Genomic DNA, 22,136 nt, shown 5'->3' on the forward strand with positions numbered 1-22,136 from the left:
TTAAGAAGGTGAACATTTCTATATCGTTTATAAAACTGTCAAAATTTTAATTGAAATGATCATACTGGCTTCATTGCACATGAATTTTTTCACTGTATGTTTACGTGAATAGCATGTATCACCCTACCAGATCCTGGGACATGTTTTATAGCCCATCCATTTTAGCATTGTTTGTTTTTGTTTGTTTGTGTAGTGTTTATGGTAATAACAAATTCTTGGGTACTAAAAATAAATGCAACAATCACAGGAGTGTAGTATCTTTTTTCATAGTCTCTTTTCGGTAAAAATTGACACTAGATTAGTGAATGAAACTGTACCTTTTAGTGCAGTTTTTAAAGTTTGGCGATATCTACGCTGGGAAGGTTTGGTGATAAAAGTGCTGTTGACATGCAAAAGTTGTCAAAAGTGAACACTGGTCAGACTGATTTTTCTGCTTCCCATTGTTGGCATTTCATGGCCACATTGCTAGCACCCTGTCGACAGATAGAGTAAAGCAATGTGGGTAAGCTTTACTCTGTTTTGGGAAGGCAGAGCTGATCCCTGCATAATTTCTTGGGATTCCTTCTTGGCTCTGTGAGCTCTCTGTGCTAAGGAATATAAAATCAGCACAACAGTCTCCCCAGCTTTCCCTCTGCAGCAACAGTTTGCCAGCTGCTATGTACTTCGCAGGGCAGAGCGGGATCATTCCAATGATTTCTTCTTTGGTTCCCCAAACAGAGCAGGTCACTCAGCTGTCAGATACTTCTGGGAGCTTTGAATGAAGAGGGGTGCAAGTCTACACAGCAGCAGAGATTAAAAAACAATGAGCACAGCCATCTGGGAAGCATTATGGAATACTGGCAGATGCCAGTTCTCTCGACAAAACAAACAGCAGAGTCCACAGTGGCTCTTTGTCAACAATAAAGGGAGGGGGAAAGAAAAAAGTCTCTCACAAGGCTGGAAGTCTTTTGTTGTAAAAAACTGGGTGTTTTTCCCAACAAAAGTCACATTGCAGTATAACTCTCTCACTGTTTCGTCGTCAAAAGGCAGGTTTTGGTGACAAAATGTACCAATGTAGACAAGACCTTAATATTAATTCTTGAAGATGGTACTTAAATTTGACCTCACTCCAGGCTACAATCCTCTATCCACTAAACAAGTGTCTGGTGAATAGTGGCAAAAGCAAATTTCTCTACACAGTCCTGCCGATGGGCTTCCATTTTCTTCTATAGAACTACCTCTCTAAGTTACGTCTATACTTGCTCCTTATCTTGAGTAGGGACCAAATGTAACCGACCAAAATTGCTAATGAGGAGTAACATTAGTTTAAACCCAAGGGGTTTGATTCGAACTAATGCGGCCCAGAGTGCACTTCCTGGTTCGAATCAGCTGGGGATCAGAATAGCACGCGGGCGAGATTACGCTAATGAAACACGGGATATTTAAATCCCCGCTTCATTAGCAATTTTGGTTGCCTACATTTGCATCTCTAGTTTGAACTAGGGTGCAAGTGTAGACGTACCCCAAGTGAGAGGAGAGTTTAGTCTCCATGCTCATTTAATCCTTTTCTGTCTCCGGAGACTAACAATGAGGGTGACAGTTTATGCAATACTGCTTCTTGTGAAATGGACTCCTTTCTGAACTGAAATGGCTCACTCTTTTCTGATAAGAAAATGGGGTGCTTAATTTTGAGAGATTTGAAATTGTATGTTACTTTCTACAATTTTAACAATTACAAACAAACCAATCCCCCCACAGCTTTTGGACATGCATTATTTCATGTCACCTCAGTGCAGCTGCAACTTAGCTGAAGGTAAAACCCTATTCAATGCTGCTTTTAACTTGAACTTTTTATTAACACAGCTAACGTGTTTCATGTTGCCAATTTATCTTCTTTAATGAAAAGTGAAAGTTATAAGTTGGTGCAGAGCCGTGGGTGAAGTTCTAATATCATCAATAGGGGAAAATAGGTTTAAAATTGAAACTGTTGGCACAGCAGTGGCTCTCAGTAGCACAGTACCTACAGTTGTGACTCTTAACTTTAATGAAAAAGATGAATTTGAAACATTAAAGTCTCCCAATATAGATTTTTTTTTAAAGTGCCTATCCCTATACTGGGATGGATGTGCTTGCTGAAAGCAGAAGTTAATGCTAAGGGAGGAGGCCCTGAGAGCTTTTAAAACACAAGTCCTTTAAGCTTAAGGCTCCAAAGTGGTTCTGAATTTAACAGTGTATTTTACATTTTCGTAAATGACATAAAATTTAAAATATAGAGCAGCATTGATTTTACAAATTGTATGGATAAATTGTAAGTGCCTATTGAAATGTGAGCAAAAGGTCTGTAATTCTGATCACATGCATAATAATTCATATTCTATCTGTCTTGAAAAAATGTCTATAGGAAGAGGATATATTCAACTAAAATATATATGAAAAAATGTAACCTTTTCTCTTTTAAAAAATGCAAATGTTATCTAACTGCAAGGAAGACCTCTATGGGATGCATATCTCCTGCCTTAAAATGCAGCATCTGTTGTCATTCTATTTAATAATAATTTACTATAGTAGGAAGAAAAGCTGAGTTTTCAGAAAGCTGGGAAGTTTGACAAACTGCATTTTGAAATCCCTTAATTATTTATTGTGAATACATTTGAAACTCACACACCTACTGGGTGTGGTTCATTGTCCCATTTAGTGGTTCTTACAGAGAGAAAGAATGAGTGTGCTCTATAGCCTTAGTTAAGAGCAAGCTGGCTTCTAGCTTATGCTGTAGAGGCTCATGCGTTAAGATCCAGAAGACCCAGGTTTGGTTCTGCTTGTCAGCGATATACATGCATTTAACTTAACATTAGTAGATCGCATTTTCAAAGCTTATTATTTATATTAAAACTCAAAGTAAGTTATGAGATTTTTAGCTAAGTGAGATGACAGGGTCCCTTCCCCGAGGAACTTACTAACTGCATAAACAAAATAGCATTTTGTCCAACCTAGGTAAACAGGTCATGTTTATCTAAGTAATTAATAAATGTCTTCTTAAATTCTAAGAGGCAGGATTAACAACTTTAAAAACAGCTGGTCATGGTCAACCCTAAAAGGGAATCTGAAGAGGAAGGCTGGGTTTTAAAAATGTTCTAGTTAAAATATATTAGATCACATTTAAGATAAATTGGCTATTTTTCTAATCTGGACATGGCCATATAGTTGAAAGATGGACATTCTAAAAGGAACCAAAGTGACTGAGTGGTGATGAACACATGCCTGAAAAAAAATCCATGATTTAAAGTTTGTATTTTTAGTATTCACTTTATTTAATGCTTCTGCGCTCTGAGGTTGTATAAGATGTTTGTCTGAAGGACAGAGAAGGTGGAGATGTGGCAGACTGAGATGGTAGGAGGGGTTCCAGTAAAAGGCACAGCATAGAAGAAGTCCTGGACACCAGAAGAAGAGAGCACAAAGAGTGTGATTAGTCTGATAGCTTGAGTGGAGTGAAGAAGACATGAAGGGAGTAAAAGAAGACAAGAGGATTATGTCTGTACTACAGAGTTAATTCGAGTTAACTTAATTTGAAATAGTTAATTTGAATTAAGCTAATTCGAAATAACGCATCTATACACAGAAACTATTTCAAAATAGTGTTTTGCTATTTCGAAATAGTGAGTCCACACTGAGTGGACCCTGAACCGAAGTTGAGGCTGGCCAGAACCAGTGCCGGCAGGGCATCAGGTTAGGACTTAGTGTGTGGGGCTGCTGTCTGAGGCTAACTGAGCTCTGTGCTTAAAGGGACCCTACCCCCACCCTGGACGGTCAGTTTTCAGGGTTCCCCGCTTGCTTGTCTACCTCGATGAGGGACAGCAAAGCAGTCCTGTCTTTGGAGTGCCCGTACTCGGGACACCACAGCACTTGGCCACATGGAGCCAAAGCTCCCCCTGGGCACGCCGATGAGTCTCGTGGGGTCGTTGCCGTCAGTCCAGCTGCACTTGCTGCAGGCTGCCTCCGAGGGGTATATCGGGGGGCTTTCAGGATCCTGGAGGCCCTGCAGGAGAGCGTCCACCCCGAGGAGCCCTCAGAGCCACCCTGGTCCTCCTCACTGGGGGCTCATGCCCCGTTCCTCCCTCATGTCCTTCCACTTACCCCTCCCTAGCCCCCCTTCCTGATGTCAAACAAAAGACATGTATGTTCAAAAATAGAAACTGGGTTTATTGAACAAAACTGGGGGGGGGGGGAGGAGGGGATGAACCTTTGGGGAGACTGGGAAAAGGAGGTGGGAGAGGGGGAGAGAGAGGGTGATAGAGGGGAGGGGGAAACCTGGGAGGAGGGAGTTGGAAGGGGGAAGCAAGGGGAAGAAGGGGGAGGGGAAGCTCAGGGCCCAGGGTTGGGGGTCTCACCGGACCAACTTGATTTTCATGCAGACCTGCTCCTGGGTTCTCATGTGGCCTTTGTTGGCCAGGCTGGCAGCTATCCTGCCATAGATGGCCGCATTCTTCCGTCTGGTGCGGAGATCATGGACGTTGGGGGCATCCCCCCCAAACCTGAATAAGGTCCATGATCTCCACCCTGGACCAGGAATGCACCCGCCTTCTCCAGCCCCTGTCAGGCTCCTGGGAGCTCGCAGACTGGTCATGGGGAGCGGTGGAGGGCTGGCTGCCAGTGGCTTGCTGGCTCATGTTTTGGGGCCACTGGATCAGGGGCCCTGGTGGCCGCTGCTGGCTCTGGGCTGGTGGGCTTGGAGCTGGCACAGGCACTGTGGCCAGAGTTTACCCCTTTAATGGCTCCGGGACTGGGGAAGAGGAGAGTAAGTTTTCCTGGTTGTGCCCAGAATGGCCACCAGGGCTCCCTGGGAAGGGCTGGAGGTCCCCTATTTTGAATTAAGCGTCTACACAGCACTTAATTCGAAATAGCTATTTTGAATTTGGCATTACTCCTCATAGAATGAGGTTTATCAAATTCGAATTAAGTGCTCCACTATTTCGAATTAATTTCAAAATAGCGGTTTGCATCTATAGACGCTATTAAAGTTAATTCAAAATAACTGCTGTTATTTCGAATTAACATTGCAGTGTAGACATACCTGAGGAGAGTGGTAAGTAGGAGGAGTACAGGATCTTTTGAAAAAGGGTTTTTTTCCTGAAAGAACTGCGTCTGGACAGCAGTTTCACTTTCGAAATACCCTTTTTTGAAAGAACACTGTGATGCTATTATGCAGATGAAGCATGGGATATTTAAATCTCCGCTTCATTTGCACTTTCGATCTGCCTAATTTACATCCCTCTTTCGAAAGAGGGATGTAGTGTAGACATAGCCTCAGAGACCCTCTTACCCTATGAGCTAGTGTGATGGCTAAGATCCCTTTATCTCTGCATCTTTATAACATACTCTTCATTATGTTTTCTGAGTGTTTTAGAAATCAGTTAAGCCACCTCTCCTAACAGTCCTTAGCTTTGAACTCTCTGGAACATGCTCTTGCTACAGGTCAAATAGCAGACACAGCAGAATTTATGTTGGATGGCTCTCAGAGGCAAAACACAACTGTTCACTTGAGCTTTAGCTTAAGGAAGGTCAACTAGAAGGCAATTTCATCTATTTTGTTACTTTGAAAACTGTCTTTTATTAGAAGGCTTGATGAGCTTGATAAATTTATAAATGGGATTATATGACAAGGTTACCTGTAGCCGCAAGATGTGCAGCTCCCTTCCAGTCTTGCCTTACCACCATCCCCTCTCTAGACCAAGCCACCCATAAAGAAGACATTTTGATGGGCCGTCTCTCTCACTCATTCTCTATTGGTGGTTGCCTGGACCATTTCTTTCTGAGGTGGCAACATCTGATTTTGGACAAATGACTTTTGGATATCATATCAACTGGCTACTTACAGATGAATTCCTGTCTATTCCTTCCCCAAAAGTCCCTTCCCCGTACCTTTTCAGGGACCTCTCTTCCAAGATGATTCTCACACAGGAGGCAGATTCTCTAATGCAACTAGGGCAATAGAACCAATACCTCCTCCACACAAGGGGAAGGGAGAGCTTTTACTGCAAAAGGTAGCGGGGTTGAAGACCTAACTTGGATCCCAGAGAGATCTGTCTTCATCTGCCATTCAGGATTCAGGGAGATTATCATTACTTGCTATGATATGTGCCTGTGCGGCCGCACACAAAAAATTCTTCCCCTGCCCACCTCCTCTGGAAAGCTGTGCAGCAGCACTCACGTGGCAGGTGGCTGCTCCAGCAGTCAGGGCTGGCTGAGACAGTGTGGTGAGGAAGCCGCTGGGGTGGAGGGCTGGCAACTACTGCGGCTGCATGGCAGAAGGGGATGCCTGCTCCGGTGGCCAGGGTTGCCACGTGGCAGGGGGGACCAGGGCCTATTCTGGCAGCTGGTGCCAGGAATGGGGCCTGCTGCATGGTGGGGGGAGTGTCTGCTCCGGCAGCTGGGAACATGTGTGTGTTAATAAATCGGGTGGCACACATCCAAACCAGTGCATGTGATCTCAATATTGGTGCACAAGCCAAAACTCACTCCACTCATGGTTGGAAAATCTTAGAAGGAACACTGGTGATTACCCTAACCATTATAATCCCCTCTTTGGCAGTTTGTGGTGCACAATTTAAAAGACATTTCCTTTCAGATTGATATCCCAACACAGGGAATTCCTGTGTTTTAAAATGGGCTCAGTACAGCTCCAAAGGTCATGGCTGAAGTAGCAACACAGCTCTGCCATCCCAGCTATCATATAGTACCATACTTGAACAACTGCCTCTTCAAGGATGGCTCATATTAAGAAGTGCAGGTATCACTCACTGCCTTATTTGCCCTTTGCCCCTCCCAGGGTATTCAAGTAAACCCAGGAAATTCCACTTCAAACCCACAACAACTATACAATGTATGAGGAGTAGTTCGGGACCTGAGGCCAGGGCCTGCTTACCAGAGGACAGATTCCTTGCAGTAAAGAACCTCAGAATTCAAATACAACCTCAAACAACTATCTGGTCCTGCTTCCCTAGGCCACATGGCATCATGCATCAGTGTGACTTGCACTCCACATCAGACTTCGTCAGTGCCACCTCCAGACCTTGGTGGAGAAGTATCTATGTCCTGAAGAGATTATTCTTTTTTTTTAATGAGTCTCACTTCCTATCAGAATCTGACAATGTTTTTGTGGGGATTCCTTTTACTTCTCCCACCCATCTACAAAATGCTTGCCACAGGCATGTCTCTTGTCCATGTATCTCAGGGTTCTGGAGTCCGTGTTCCTTGACTTATACTGAGCATGCAAGCAAATCCTGCCATTATTCTGATTCACTTGTGTCCAACTAAGGTCAGACAGTATGACCATTGTATGTTATAAACAAGATGGGGCAGCTAGGTGCATACCATTTCCCACACAGGCAGTTTTGCTGGTGCATCCACTATCAGCTCACTCTCTTTGCATTTCATCTAACCAGGCAATGAATTTCCTACTAGACAGACTCAGATGGCCTTTTCAAGAGGACCACAAATGGATGCTCCATTCATCTGTGGCCCAACAGTTATTTTCTCTTTGGGGATTTCCAATGTGAGACCTCTTCACCATCCAGAAAAAACAGCCTTCTGATTTTGCAATGAACAGAGATATGGTTCCAGAGGATATGTCTGCCTAGTGCAATGGGCAGACTCGCTATTATAGGTCTTTTCTCCAATCCCCCTCCTGCCTCATTTCAACATGAAAATCAAGGTAAACAAAGTGACAGTAGCTCCAAGGTGGCCATAGTGGTTCTGGTTCATGATGGGCCTCCGTTGACCTCCCAACTGTGTTTTCACTTATAGACATCTCAAAACCTACTGCCATTGAAGTCACCTACTGTCATTGAAGTCATTGCAATACAGCATCTGACAGCCTGGCTTTTGGAGGGACAATGGACTTTAGAGAACTTCAACTCAAATGAGGACCAAATCCTCCTCCTCAATAGCAGTTCTCCACATTACAGATGGAGATACTGAGTTAAATGAGTTGTACTAGGTTAAATGAGTTGTATTAGGTGACAAACCCCTGTTCAGCTGAGCCATTGAGTATGTGCATAAATATATGTGTAAATCATTTGCTGAGTAGGAATGGATTTAAATAAGTTCTTAGTTGCTTTACTGAATTGGTTCTGCAGTCTCTAAAGGCTGAAAATAGAACCCAGATCATCTTACTCCCATCTTTTTGCTTTAACCATTGATTAGATAAATTTACTACAAAATCACTGCTAGGTGATTTTGGAAGGTGAAGCTAGCAGGTGTGATGACAGTGTCAGACAAATCTTGAAAAAGTCCTTAGTTTGTTTCTGTTTTTTTGGCATCAGAGGTTTAATCTACATGCAGTTATCAGTTGGAAAAATAATCTTAGTAAAAGACACTGCAGTAAATTCAGAGTTTTCCCCTTACCTGCCAAAGTTCAATGTTGTAGTCATGTTTGTCCGAGGGCATTAGAGAATGTTGGTTATGAAATAGTCAGAACTCCCTATGGCTGTATTGCCATGTTAGGAGCTGGTCTCTTCTCTTCATGCTTTCCATTTTCTTTTCTTTATGGACTTTTAGCTTCTGATATTCTTAACAAGAGCACAGTATAAGATGTTATATACATGTACCTCCCTAGCCACCTGATGTAAGTGATTGCAAGTGATTGTTTCTCTTCCAAAGCATTAGATCTTTCTCCAAGTTGGAAAGGTGGAAGGAAGAAAAGGACTATAACTAGTGTTCCATTAGCATTCATGAAATTACATAGCAGAAAACTTAATATGCAAAGAAATATGCAAGTAAATAATTACATCTTTTGTGTCAAAACAAAAATAATAACTCACATGGAAACCACAGGTTTTTTATTATGACTGGATATGGTTTGATACATAACTATCTGAATTTTAGCCAATCCTATAAAAATTGAGAAAATACAATAATATATTTCTAATCTGCTTCCAAATTTGTTTTGTCTGAGTGATTATTGACTTCCATGAATCTGAGCTCAGGAATTTCTCTTTACTCTTGACCTTTAATGCATATTTACTGAATGCATAAGAGTTGAAATGTATGACATAATTGTCTTAAAATATTCAGGCTATAATGATTTAATAGTTATTGTTATTTACATACAAATATAAAAAACCTAAGAGAGAGATTCTAAGGATCACATAGATAATCCTGTAGCTTTATTCTTTCTGCCTCTTAAAGCTAACATGTTTCTATTTCTGAAGGGAAAATACCTTGTAAAGGTTGCTTTGAGAGGGTCTCACTGGTAGTTTACAGAATGACAATTAATGTAAAGGAGTCCATATCTTGGCTGAGCCTTACATGTATGCCTTTTACTCTGTAAACATAGTATGGTTCTACATCATGCTAAATTTTTAAATGTACTGGTTTGATGATAGCTGGGAAAAAGACTTCATTATAGATTTATGCACATTCTTTATCGATACCAGCTTTAATCTTACAATATATTTCTGTTAATCAAGCATTTAAGTATAATTTTAATTGTGAATGATCTATAAAACATTAGATGTTTTTCTTTTCTTACTTTGCTAAGAAATAGTTATTTCATAGCAAATTCATGGTATATGTATTAAATAGCCAGAATCTAAACTTCTCTTGAAAGTTTAGAATTGGTAATAACAGAAGTAGATTGGGTTTTTTATTTAAACCTACAGTGTGTAGATTTTATTTACAACTGAATATTTAACAGTGTATTGGGTGAGGCCTACAGGCTTGAAATTGCACTTCTGTGACTTTAAGTATCCCATCTTTGACACCTTGTATCCTGTTCCCTTTTCTTTGCTATTTTTTAACTCACTGTAACAGATGAGGGGTTCTTCAACCATCTGTTAACCTTTTTTCCCATTTTTTTTAAACATGTAGAGTCGCTCAAGGCAAGAAGACCCAGAGCAAGCTAGACTGAAACAAAAAGCAAAAGAGGTAAGCAGAGCTAGAGATCATTACACTTGACATTTCAAGGCTTGAACATATTAATTTTTTATGCCTTGATACTTGTATATCGTTAATAAAAATCTGACTAAAACTTTTAGGATATATTTGTTGCTTTGCCTTTGATCTTAATGTTTGCAAACTAATACATTAATACATGTGAAGCCTAAGGAGATTTTATAAGAGAATATTTCCATACATTACATTTTCATTTCCATTTTAGGTAGCTGTAGCTTTTGTTGGGTTGTTGATGACAGCAGCATTAGATTTTGGTGGAAAATATATGCCTTTGTCTTTCTGTAAAATGTCACTTCCTAGAAATGTGTTACATTTAGTAGCTAGTTGTTATTTCCATTACAATGTTTTTAAACTTGATGTTTCATTCAGTCATCATTCTTAGTTCCGGTAGTCTAAAAATAATCAAAAAACTGCATTTGAAGTTTTGATAATTTAATTTGAGTCCAACTCTGCAAGGTGCTGACCATCCCTAACTCACACTGAATTTAGGTACTTTCCTCTTGCTTAAGATTACCCAATGTACTTTAAAGGATCAAGCCATAACTTAAAAATATCTACTCATTAAATACAATTGTGATAGACAAAAACAGCATCACTCAGATACCTAGTACACCCTTTTCCCATTAGGTAAAGTAAAATTCCAATGACTGTATTAATGAAGTCCATTAGGAGATAATATGTTAATGGGGATATTTGTTTTGACAAATATTTTACCTGTTTCCCTGTTTTTCCTATTTTCCTATTTTATATTACACACACACACACACACACACACACACACACACACACACACACACACACACACAAAATGTATACGATTTTTTTCTCCATGGTGAATTATTGTGAATAGATATGAAATATATAATGAAGAGGACATGCCAAATGGATTTCATTTAAACTTTTTACTGTGGCTAGCTGCATTTCTGGATTAAAGATTTTGAAAATATTTTGAAAAATATAATAATCAAGTTCTTTCCTGAAAAAGCCCCAGAGTTTGTAATACCAGATACCAACAAAGATTACTAAGGCATAGATTCAAAAGTAAAATCAGTTTTGAAAATACATAAAAATAATTGAATGGAATGAAATGTAGCAAAACAAGCTGTTGAAATAACCACAAAAGCTATTCTGCTGTTGGCTATGAGACTGAGACACTGTTCAGACATTGGGAGCTTATACTGCCTGCAAAGATAATATAGTTAGTAGATTTAATTATTATTTGTTGTTGTTGTTGTAAGCAAACTGTCCTAGAAATATTTAGCATTTGTTGACTATGAGTAGCAATTGTCTTTCATTGAGTGCTCTTGCGATTGGTTAATTGGTAGGTAGGGGAAGGAAAAATGGTTATCTCTTTTAGTAAAATACATGTTTTAGAAGTAGTCAGACTGCAATAAGATGAATTCTTTATAGCTGTGCTGAAAGACTTGCTGTCTAGCAGACTTGGTTGCTTTTGCTCTGAGCAACTGCAAGAACATCTCTTCTTACTATGGGAAATTCAAAGTAACTCTGACATACATTGCATTTTGATCCAGTAGGGGGAGTGATGCTGTGCAGACTTGTGAATATAAGAACATGTTAAAAAATAATAATCTTGATTTGATATTGTTACCAAATATTTTGGTGGTAATCTAATTAGTAATGCTCAGATCAAACTGTTCTGTGACTTTAAAGTAGTAATTGTGCCTTTAATGGCATCTTGTTGGAATGAATGTAGAATGAATACCAGGTTTTCTGTTTCAGAATGCTGCGCCCTGTTCTTTTTTTACAGTAGCCCTGCCTTGTTTCCCACCCTTCTAATGAAGGTGCATAATTTGCTGGCTCTCTGCCTCTGTCTGAAGTTGAATTTCATTCTACATATTTAAAACCATATGAGTATAATATAAGACTCGTTTTTCATTAATTAGGATTCTGAATTTTTTTCTTCAGTTTACAGAGTGTATTTTCACCTATAAATATTTAAATAAATGTAATATATATTTAAAATGCAATATTTTGTAATGAATGCCCCCCAAAGAAATGGGGAATACAAAAAGTAAGTGGGAGGAACATAGATTTTCATTTGGGGGTTCCCCCCCACATTGATTAGTTGGATCAGTTGCAGAATGAATACTGACACTGTTATTTGTGTTGATACCACTGAGACAAGGTGTCCAATTTTGTAATACAAATGATCCTATACTAGCCAGATTATCATTGGGGCATTATATTATCTGAAACTAAGGACCTTGAATTAATTTTCCAAAAAAGTGTCAGTTTTATAATGTTTTCACCAGCTGGTCTACTTTTGAACATACTGAAGATTTGTATTCAAGAAGAGATTTGGGTCTCCCTCCAGCTTTTGTAAACTGATAAAGGTAATACTACTAGCTTTATGAAGAGTAGCAAAATTGAAAACAACATTTCCCTAATCTATAAAAATGACATGAATGTTGGCTTTCAAAGACACTTGTTGCTCAGTTGCCCTTCTGGCTGGTGGTTAGACACTATCATTTAGTCAATGCTGTTGAAAAGTATGCTGAGGACACCCAAGTGCCTATTTTATACACAGCATCGGATCTTAGTCTTATTGAATGGATAGTGTTGGTATTTATAAATCATTATTGATGTTTTATGCTTGTAAGTCATACATTTCAGCTTGCTTTTCTTTATCAAAAATTTGAGAATTTTAGCTTTATCTGGAAGGGTTTACAGCCTCTATAACTGTATGATGTTTCCGGGCTGTTAGTATAGCTGTATTATAAGGTTGACACCAGCATAGCCATTGTCTTACCCCCCCAAATATTCTGTCAGTATCTCATCTTCATTTACACTGTGATCAGGACCTTGCTGTGGATCCGACATGTGGAGACTTTAGGAGCAAAGAGAAAGTGTGGGGCTAGAAATCAAGACATTGATGTGTAGAGAATGGGACCAAAGCAGGAGATAAGAGAGAAATATATACATACTAGCGACTAAAATAAGGGGAGAAATCTGAAAGGAGTGGTTTAGTGATGGTTTATGGGGAAGAAAAATCTAAATGATGAAATACCTAGCTTTAGAGTTCAGAAGAAAGATATCAAAGTATAGGAAAAAATCATAATGGGAAAGAAAAAATAAATAAAAGAAAAGGGTACAGATTCTGATAATTCCTTTTATGCTCAGGGGTTCTGGACTGTCACAGCATCTTTAAACCAAATTAGCCCACACCATTTTAAAATTTGTTTAAAATAGGTTATTAAACATAATACCAAACCTATTTAGACATTGCCTTACAGGAGACAATCTGTAACACCGCATCTTTATCCACACACAGGCTTGCACTGTTATACTGATGCAAAGATCCAAGGTGGTTACTCTTTTTTGTTTCAAAATACACTATTTAATTTAAACATGTTCCAAACTGATTTGAAGGAAATCAAAATAAGTGTTCATAAAGGGGGGGGGATTTACATTGGTTTAACTAAATCAATTAAAATTCATGCTTTCATTAAACTGGTGCAACTCTCCCTGTTGACATGGACAAGATAGTGATCTGTCAGGTTATTTTTTATTAAACCTATTTTAAAAAGTGATGCAACATTAGCTGAAGCTAGTTTATTGCAAGAAAAATGCTGCTCTTCACTTGTATTCTGATCTATGTGAGTATTTAAACCTAGGCTACATTCTGAAATAAGAAAGATCCAGTGTAATTGTCAGTTGAACCTGTACAAGGAGTAGCAACATTTGTGGACAACATTTACTTTTTATTACATTATTAAACCTTTCAAAATCAAATTTTAAAATATGATGGCAATTGTTCAGTCAGTTGAAAGCATGGAAATTCAACTACAAATATGTATTGGAGAAATGAGTTCTCTAACATCCATAAAAAGGGTTCATTAAATAGGACATAAAACAGACTATATAACTGCTAGCAAGATTAGAGAAAGATTAAGAATAATTGAGTCAACACCTAGCAATTAATAATATAAATGGTTGCAAGAAAGACAGAGGAGGTGAGATCCTGAGCATCTGTTCTGTTATGGATAACTTGCTATATATTCAATGTCCATTAACTGATATTCCTATTTAAACTGAAAGTGAAGTAGCTGACTTTGTTTATCCTAATAGATTAACCAGATTAAAATTTTGGCTCATTACCAATGTAAGATATTGCACAGTAATAAAAACTTAAAGTAAACACCATGAACACAATGTAAAAGGGCATTCATCCAGGGCCCAGATCAGTTCAGATAATCCCTAGTCAGAATTTGGTCTCAGATGTGTTATACACCATGGCTGTGTCTAGACTGGTAAGTTTTTGCGGAAAAACTTGCCAGCTGTCTACACTGGCCCTTGAATTTCCGCAAGAACACTGACTTCCTGCTGTCTGAAATCAGTGCGTCTTGTGGAAATGCTATGCTGCTCCCGTTCGGGCAAAAGTCCTTTTGCGCAAAGCTTTTGCGCAAAAGGGCCAGTGTAGATAGCTCAGATTTGTTTTGCGCAAAAAAGCCCCGATTGCAAAAATGGCTTTTGCGGGAAAAGTGCTTTTGCGAAAAAGCGTCCGTGCCAATCTAGACGCTCTTTTCCGCAAATGCTTTTAACGGAAAACTTTTCCGTTAAAAGCATTTGAGGAAAATCATGCCAGTCTAGACGTAGTCCATGGGTGTGAAATCCTGGCCCTACTGAAGTCACTGGTAAAACTCCCATTGATTTCAGTGTGTACAGAATCTCACTCTGAGGCTACGCCTACACTACATGCTTCTTGCGCAAAAGCCTTTTGCGCAAGAGTTTTTGCACAAAAACCTCTTGCGCAAGAGCACGTCCATACCTCAGAGCACATTGCAAAAGCCATGTGCTTTTGTGCAAGAGAGCGTCCGCACTGCATGGACGCTCTTGCTCAAGAAAGCTCTGATTGCCATTTACAGAACAGCCATCAGAGCACCTGTGCTTTTTCCCATATGGGTTTCTTGCACAAGAAACCCCTCTGGGGCGTCCACATTTACCTTCTGTAGCACTAAATAGCTGTAGCACTAAAAGCGGTTATGCCTCTGAAAAGGAGGTTTACCTACAGCGGAAAAAGCCCTCTGTTCTGCCGTTTAACTGCTCAAAAACCTTGTAGGGTAGACATAGCCTCAGTGTACTCCCTGGGCATTATCTGTATCTGTAGTGCCATACCAAATTCATGGTCCATTTGTTAGTTTCACAGTCATAAGATTTTAAAAATAATAATTACATTGTTGTAATTGCAGGAGTTCTGACCCAAAAAGGAATTGGGAGGACTTACAAGGTTATTATGGGGGGGCTGTAGTACTGCTATCATTACTTTCATGCTGCTGCTCGCAGTGGTGCTACCATCAGAGAATGGTGGCTGCTCACCAGGAGCCCAGTTCTGAAGGTAAGAGGTGCCATCAGCAGCAATGCAGAAGTATGGATGGGATGGGATGGCATGGGATGGTGTGGCTACCCTTCTGCTGTGCTGTCTGCGGAGCTGCACCTTCAGTCTGCAGCCACCACTGTCAGCTGCCCAGCTCTGAAGGCAGCAGTGCAGAAATAAGGGCGGCATGGTACAATATTGCCATCCTTATTTCTGTGATGTTGCTGATGAGGCACCACCTTCAGAGCTGGGCATCAGGCCAGTAACTACCATTCTCTGGCCACTCAGCTCTGAAGACAGCACACAAGTAAGGGTGGCAATAACACAACCTCCCGAAAATAATCTTGCAACTACCCTGCAACTCCCTTTTGCATCAGGATCATCAATTTGAGAAACGGTGGTCTCCTGCATGAAATCTGCACAATATAGAGTAAAATATACACACACACAGATTTCAAAGGGGGAGATCAGATTTCTTGGTCTTTGACATGTTTTTCATGGCCATGAATTTGGTAGACCCCTACCCACCTATTTAATATTTGCACGACAGTAACAACACATCTGAAGTGAGACAGTTCTTGCAGGGTGGGGTCAGTGAGGATGTGTGATGAGGATGGGGCAATGGTTGTGTCACAGTCCTTAGTAAAGCTCCCTCTGCTGGACATTTCCTAGACTGCTGTATTTTGTCCCAATCCACTATACCCATGTGTTATAAGCTTCCCTTGATTTGAGCAGGCTCAAGTATTATCTTTCCTTGGCCTGTCTGGCACATTTCCCAGAGCACAGGCTGTCACTCTGTTATCCCTTTGCAGTCATCCTGCCCTCCCAGTACCAGTGCTAATCCGTCAGCTTGCTCCATAACAAAAGCAGACCTTTACCCAGAACTTCAGTCATGTGGTGCTCTGGATTCATATTTACTTCTTCAGGAGGATGTGACAGTGAAGCAGGACAGACACATAAAAAGACTTTGCATAGGAGTCTAAAATAAATTACTCTTTACTTAACATAAGTCTATATTGATCTAGATAGTTGCAGGAATGGAAAGTAAACAGGAAAACACAATTTCTCTGCCTCAGTTTCTTTGCAATTCAGACATTTTTTGGGCATAGGCTAATATCCTTTAGAAAATCCAGAATCTTCTATCTCCCTTTCTTACAACATATAATTTTTCATGATGAAGTCTCTCCTATGCCCCTCATTTGCCACCTACCCCAGAAAAATGTCTAGTGATATTCCCTTCCTTTTATAATATCAAGCCCCTTGTCAGGTGACTCCCTGCTTAGTATCATTAGATGATCAAACCCCCCTACTGCGTGATTTGTTGTGTAGTTACCACCCTCTGTCTGGAGTTTGGATTAAAAAAAACCTTGTTCATCTTGAGCATGAGTTTTCTCTTTGTCCTATGGCACATCAATTAAATGGATGATTATCAAAGAGTCTGTCCACAGTGCATTTAAATACCTGCGGGTGGTCCGTTCCATCTGACATGGGGTCACCAGGACTCAGGCAAAGGGGGTGTTTAATTGAGATGTAGACGTTTGGCTGGAGTCTGAATTCTGAGACCCTGAAAAGGGGGACATTCCCAAGGCCAAACATCTGCACTGTAAATAAACAGCCCCTTAGCCTGAGCCCTACAAGTCCTCAGATGGCATGGGTTAGCCATAGGTTTTTAATTATAGTGTAGAGATAATGAAATTTTAACCCTCTATTATAAACTCTGTGCCAGGTGTAAGAATTTCTCCTATCACCTCTGTGGGATTTAGCTTAGCATGGAGGCAAAAGACAGTAGAGAAGGCAAAGACTAGCCTTACAATGTAAATGAAGATTTCACTCTGACCCAGATACATAGACAATCCTCAATATCAAACAGAATTCATAAGCTCTATATAGACAGATTCCTCCAAATTTTCACACCTTGTGTGATGACCAGTAAATAAGGGGTCACTGAACACAGACTACATTTCTTCTGCAACTGTTCCATGAGTTTGTCAGGGGGCATGTTCCTCCCAGTGCTCTTGGTGGTGTTGTGCCTGCTGCAAACCTCTGGGCATTGTGGCACCCTCCACTTGATTGCTACACTTTCTCTGCCTTGCCCAGTGTGGTTTTCATTGTACAGGGGTTAAATTGTCCTTAAGCATCTAGGTTTTGAAATGCAGCCTGTTCTGATAATATATGCAAAAACTGGTTGGCGCACTGAGCACACACATTTTACAAAGCGTTAACACTGACATGGAAATATGAAAACATGCTTGTTTCCAGACTAGAAAGAGAGTTGCTTCTAAGTTAAATTCTGTCATTCTGATTCAGCTCAGGATATTTAACTATTAAGGTATCAAAATAATTCTACAATCAATAATTTCTTAATATTGCATTGATAACTCAGGGTATGTCTACACTGCCACCCTAGTTCGAACTAGGGTGGCTAATGTAGGCATTCGAAGTTGCAAATGAAGCCCGGGATTTAAATATCCTGGGCTTCATTTGCATCTTGCCGGGCGCTGCCATTTTTAAATCCCCATTAGTGCGGACTCCATGACTGTGGCTACACATGGCACGGAGTAAGTAGTTCGAATTAGGCTCTCTAATTTGAACTACCGGTACATCTCGTTCTATGAGGAGCACTAATGGGGATTTAAAAATGGCAGCGCCCAGCAAGATGCAAAGGAAGCCCGGGATATTTAAATCCCGGGCTTCATTTGCAACTTCGAATGCCTACATTAGCCACCCTAGTTCGAACTAGGGTGGCAGTGTAGACATACCCTCAGTAATTCAGTAGCAGTGGTATCTGCTTGTTAATACATTCAGATTCCCTGCAATTATCCCTATATTCATGATTTATTTACTGAAAACCAAAAACAGAAGGAGTTTGGTAAGAAACAACCTGTTCTTTCTTAAAGGACATTATAACAAACTAGAAGAGTGGGATTATGCTCCTGGACAGAAAATGTTTACATTAAAGCTTCATTTAGCTCCTTAACCCTCTATGGGTCAGAAGATTGAAAGGAAGAATACAAATCTTAGGAATTTCATCTTGGAATAATGATTGGTTTAATGCTATATTTAACCAGTAAAAGTCCATCTGAACTGGGATAATTTGTGAATGTTTTTCTGTACCAGTCCTGTCAGTATTGAAGCTGTGTTGTATAGATAAAGTTCAGGCAGTTTTATTACCATGTGAGCAAGATTAAACAACATGTATGTATTATGCCTTCTGATGTTTGTCACCCGGTGAAGATACCTAATGCAGAAAAATATGTATACACTTTTCCAATGTTGACAAGGCCTATAGAAAATGCCACCAGTTTGAATTTAGCCCATGAAATTTCCATTGTGTTGGGCAATTGCCATTTGAACTGATTTTAGTAGTTCCTTCTCTCTGTCAAAATGATAGAAAAAATTGGGTTAAGACAAAAGTATTTATCAGACAGTCAAGCTTTGGGGTAAATGATTTTCCTAGAGTTAAAGTTCTTGTGGTTTCCATTCTATGCAGACTTGCTACTCAAAAAGAAGTGATTCTGGCTGTGTCAAACAAGATACTCCCACGAAAGTACTGCTATGTTATCAAGCATGCTAATTGGAACTATGTTTACAATATTTTTGTTTATTGAAGTAAAATAACATCACACATACTGCATGGGACCAGCACAGATCCCGATAAATTACTTTGTCAGCTTTTGGGGACAGAGCAATATATTGTTATATGTGCATACAAAGTCTAGCATAATGGAGATCTGATTTTTAACTGGAACCACTAGGAGCTACTGAAATACAAATAGTTAAAATTGTCTCCAAAGACTTTTTTTTAATATAGATCTCCAGAATTATTCCGTTTGGCTAAATTTCCCAGGCTAAAATGCAGTCTAGGCACCGAACCTGCAAACATTTATGTGCGTGAATAACTTTAGGCAAGAAAGTAGTCTCACTGAATTCCACAGAACTATTCACACACATATATATGTTTGTGATATCCGGGACTAAGATACTTCATAACATCTCTTGCAAGGTCAGAATTGTAAAATGGAAGAGATGGCTGGCTGGAGGGTGTAGCATGGCATTGCATTTCCTATTCAGGAATGAGAGATTGGACAATAGAAGGCAAAATGCCAAGGATCAAGAAGGACCTAATCTCTTTCCAGCCAAGTCTTGTGAAGCAGGAAAGACTTGTTTAGACAAGAAGTGGGGGTGTGTATAAAGAGAGAGCTTTTTTGCCTTCTTGCTACCCCAGTGGTTCTCAAACTGTGTTTCAATGGGGACCCCAGGACTAGTTTAGACTACTTAGGGCTCAGGTTTACACCTCAAGCCCCATTACCCAAGGCTGAAGCCTTAGAAATTCATCCCTGGGTGGCAGGACTCAGGTTACAAGCCTCCTGGCTGGACCTGGAGCCCTTGGGTTTGACACCTTTCCAACCCAGGGCACTGGAGCTCAGGCTTTGTCTCCTCTCCCACCTGAGGCAATTGGAATCAGATGGACTCAGGCTTTGGTTCTCCTTCTTAGGGTCATGTAGTAATTTTTGTTGTCAGAAGGAGGTCACAGTGCAATAAAAATTAAAAACTTTTGCCCTACCCCAGAGTTATCCCAAGCTGAGGATTTCTCCTTGCAGTGCATGAAAAATCTAAACTATATTGTCTTCTCCAACCAAACCACACTACTTCTCTTCAGAGAGAACAATGGAGTTGATCCATAGTTGGTTGTGGGGTTTTGTCCTCCTAAGAATCATCCAGTGTTGATCAGTGCAACAGACAGGATATTGGGCTTGTTGGGTTTAATGATCTGATCTGGTATATCAAATCCTATATCATACCCATGTAATGCACGTAGATCTTTTGTGCACAGTAAAATAATTTATCCTACTTCATAAATGTTCATTTTTTGTAAGATTCTGATTGCATTTCTATTGTAATTAATGTTTTAGACCTTATTTTACTTTTAATGATCTGTATTGGTACAAATCAATTTTGATTTTTCTTAGTGAACAAACGGTATGTTTTGAGAATTTTTCAGATTCCTAGTCTAAAGATTCTCTTGTTTACATATATGTATTTAAACTATAATATGGAAACCATAAATGCTTTACATTTTAATTAGGGATGTAAAATCATGTTTAAAAAGTTAACCAATTAAACATTACATTTAACTGGTTAACTGGGATCTTGCAGGTGGTGAGCTACTCCTGGCCAGCCGGGCCCACTGTGCCGCAGGCTGCTCTGGCCAGGCTGGGCTGAGACTGCCTCATTGCAGGTGGGGGCTTCTCGGTTGGAGCCAGGCCCACGTTATCATGTCATGAATGGAGGACTGCTCCAGCCCGACCAGGCCACCAATTAACCTGTTACCATGGTAATCATGCTGGCAAGGCTGATGCTTACCAGGTAACCAGTTAACCCTTTACATCCCTAATTTTAATTAACACCATCAGTGGTATCACATGTGATTATTAACTAAAAGTCAAGAGAAATTATCATGTATTATCAATGGGTACTGACACTTACAGCATCTTGTTTCAGTGGTATCAGTCTATCATGATTTTCCAAATCAGGAAATATTACAGTTACAAAAGTTGCAGAGAGCAGTGTCAACTACGACAGATATTTCCAGTTACTAAATACAAATTATGTTATTTTATAAATCTGTATGGTTGAAGAATTAAAAATATTTACAGACGATCACATCAGATTTGATTATCCATGTTTTTGCTATGACTACATTTATTTATGAATAGTTTTTCAATTAACAGGATAACAGCTGGAACAATATAAGTGAAAATTAGTCTAGCCAAAATGTCCATTTTAATTCTAGAAAAGTAAACACAATCCCAGGTATTTGAGGATGTGGTCCTGTGATGAATGTTTAATATCAACATTTTATTGTGCTTATAACAGTGTTATAAGCACATTCCATTCAGCAAATGGAACACAGGAGGCCTGGGATCTATTCCCTCTCTCTGGACTAATTAGATTCTATCAATGATTATCATATGGTATCAGACTTGTTAGATTATATACCTGTTATTTATAGCTCCAGAATACAAAGATAGTAACCATCTAGGTACAACATTTTGATGGATTTCTTGTAATAATTGATAGGCTGCCAAAGGAAGTTGTGAAATCCCAGTGATGAGAGGTTTTTAAGAACAGGTTGGACTAACACTTATCAGGAATGGTGTAAGTTTAAGCACAGGGGCTGAACTTGACTTATTGAGGTCTCTTCAAGTCTTACATTTCTATGATACTGGCAGTTATGTTTATCCCAGAACAGTCATTTGTGAGAGATTTCCTTGTGGGAAGTAGGAAACTCTGAAGTTTAGTAGAAATGTTGTGAATAAAGCAATGTTTACATAAAGTACAAAACCCAGTTACTACAATATAGTTCTGTTAGGAATGCTTTTGAAAAAATTTAATGTTTTAATTTATCATGTGATGATATGCATCATAGTGTAAATATTTGCACACATTTGTATGTCTAATAAAAATATAACGATTTGAAGTATTTTTGTCCAGTGATCAGTACAGACTAAAAGAATCTAGATATCATAAATTGGTTTATTTTTAAAAACATAATTTAATTCTCTGATAAATTACACTTACATTTCTTTTGATAATTATTTCTATACCACCACATAAAAAGGAACTCTTTTTGGTGGTGGGGGTGGTGTTACAGTTGCGCATCTAGTTAGAATCCTATTTCTGAAAGTGGTCAATACCAAATATATAAGAAGATTTAGCACTCCTCCAAAAAAAAAAAAACCCACAGCTGTAGTTGACAATTATGGAATAACCTGCCCACAAGAAAAATTTCTTTCTTACCCACATCAGTTTGTGGTTGGCTTAGGCTTTACAGGCAATTGTGAAGTCTCCACCATTGCAGTCTCACAACCTA

General features: G+C 39.5%; 1 protein-coding gene across 2 annotated transcripts in view; it reads left to right on the forward strand.

Moving 5' to 3' along the window:
- The window catches only part of LOC102463045 (transcription initiation factor TFIID subunit 4-like), a 274,989-nt gene that overhangs the window by 131,700 nt on the left and 121,153 nt on the right, over positions 1 to 22,136 (forward strand). For both annotated transcript variants that reach the window (XM_075940091.1, XM_075940090.1), the window contains exon 13: positions 9,844 to 9,900. In XM_075940091.1, the coding sequence (XP_075796206.1) occupies positions 9,844 to 9,900 (57 nt within the window). The remainder of the gene's footprint in view (positions 1 to 9,843; positions 9,901 to 22,136) is intronic.

The sequence above is a fragment of the Pelodiscus sinensis genome, chromosome 12 (assembly GCF_049634645.1).
Source record: "Pelodiscus sinensis isolate JC-2024 chromosome 12, ASM4963464v1, whole genome shotgun sequence".
In the NCBI taxonomy this organism is placed as follows: Eukaryota; Metazoa; Chordata; order Testudines; family Trionychidae; genus Pelodiscus; species Pelodiscus sinensis.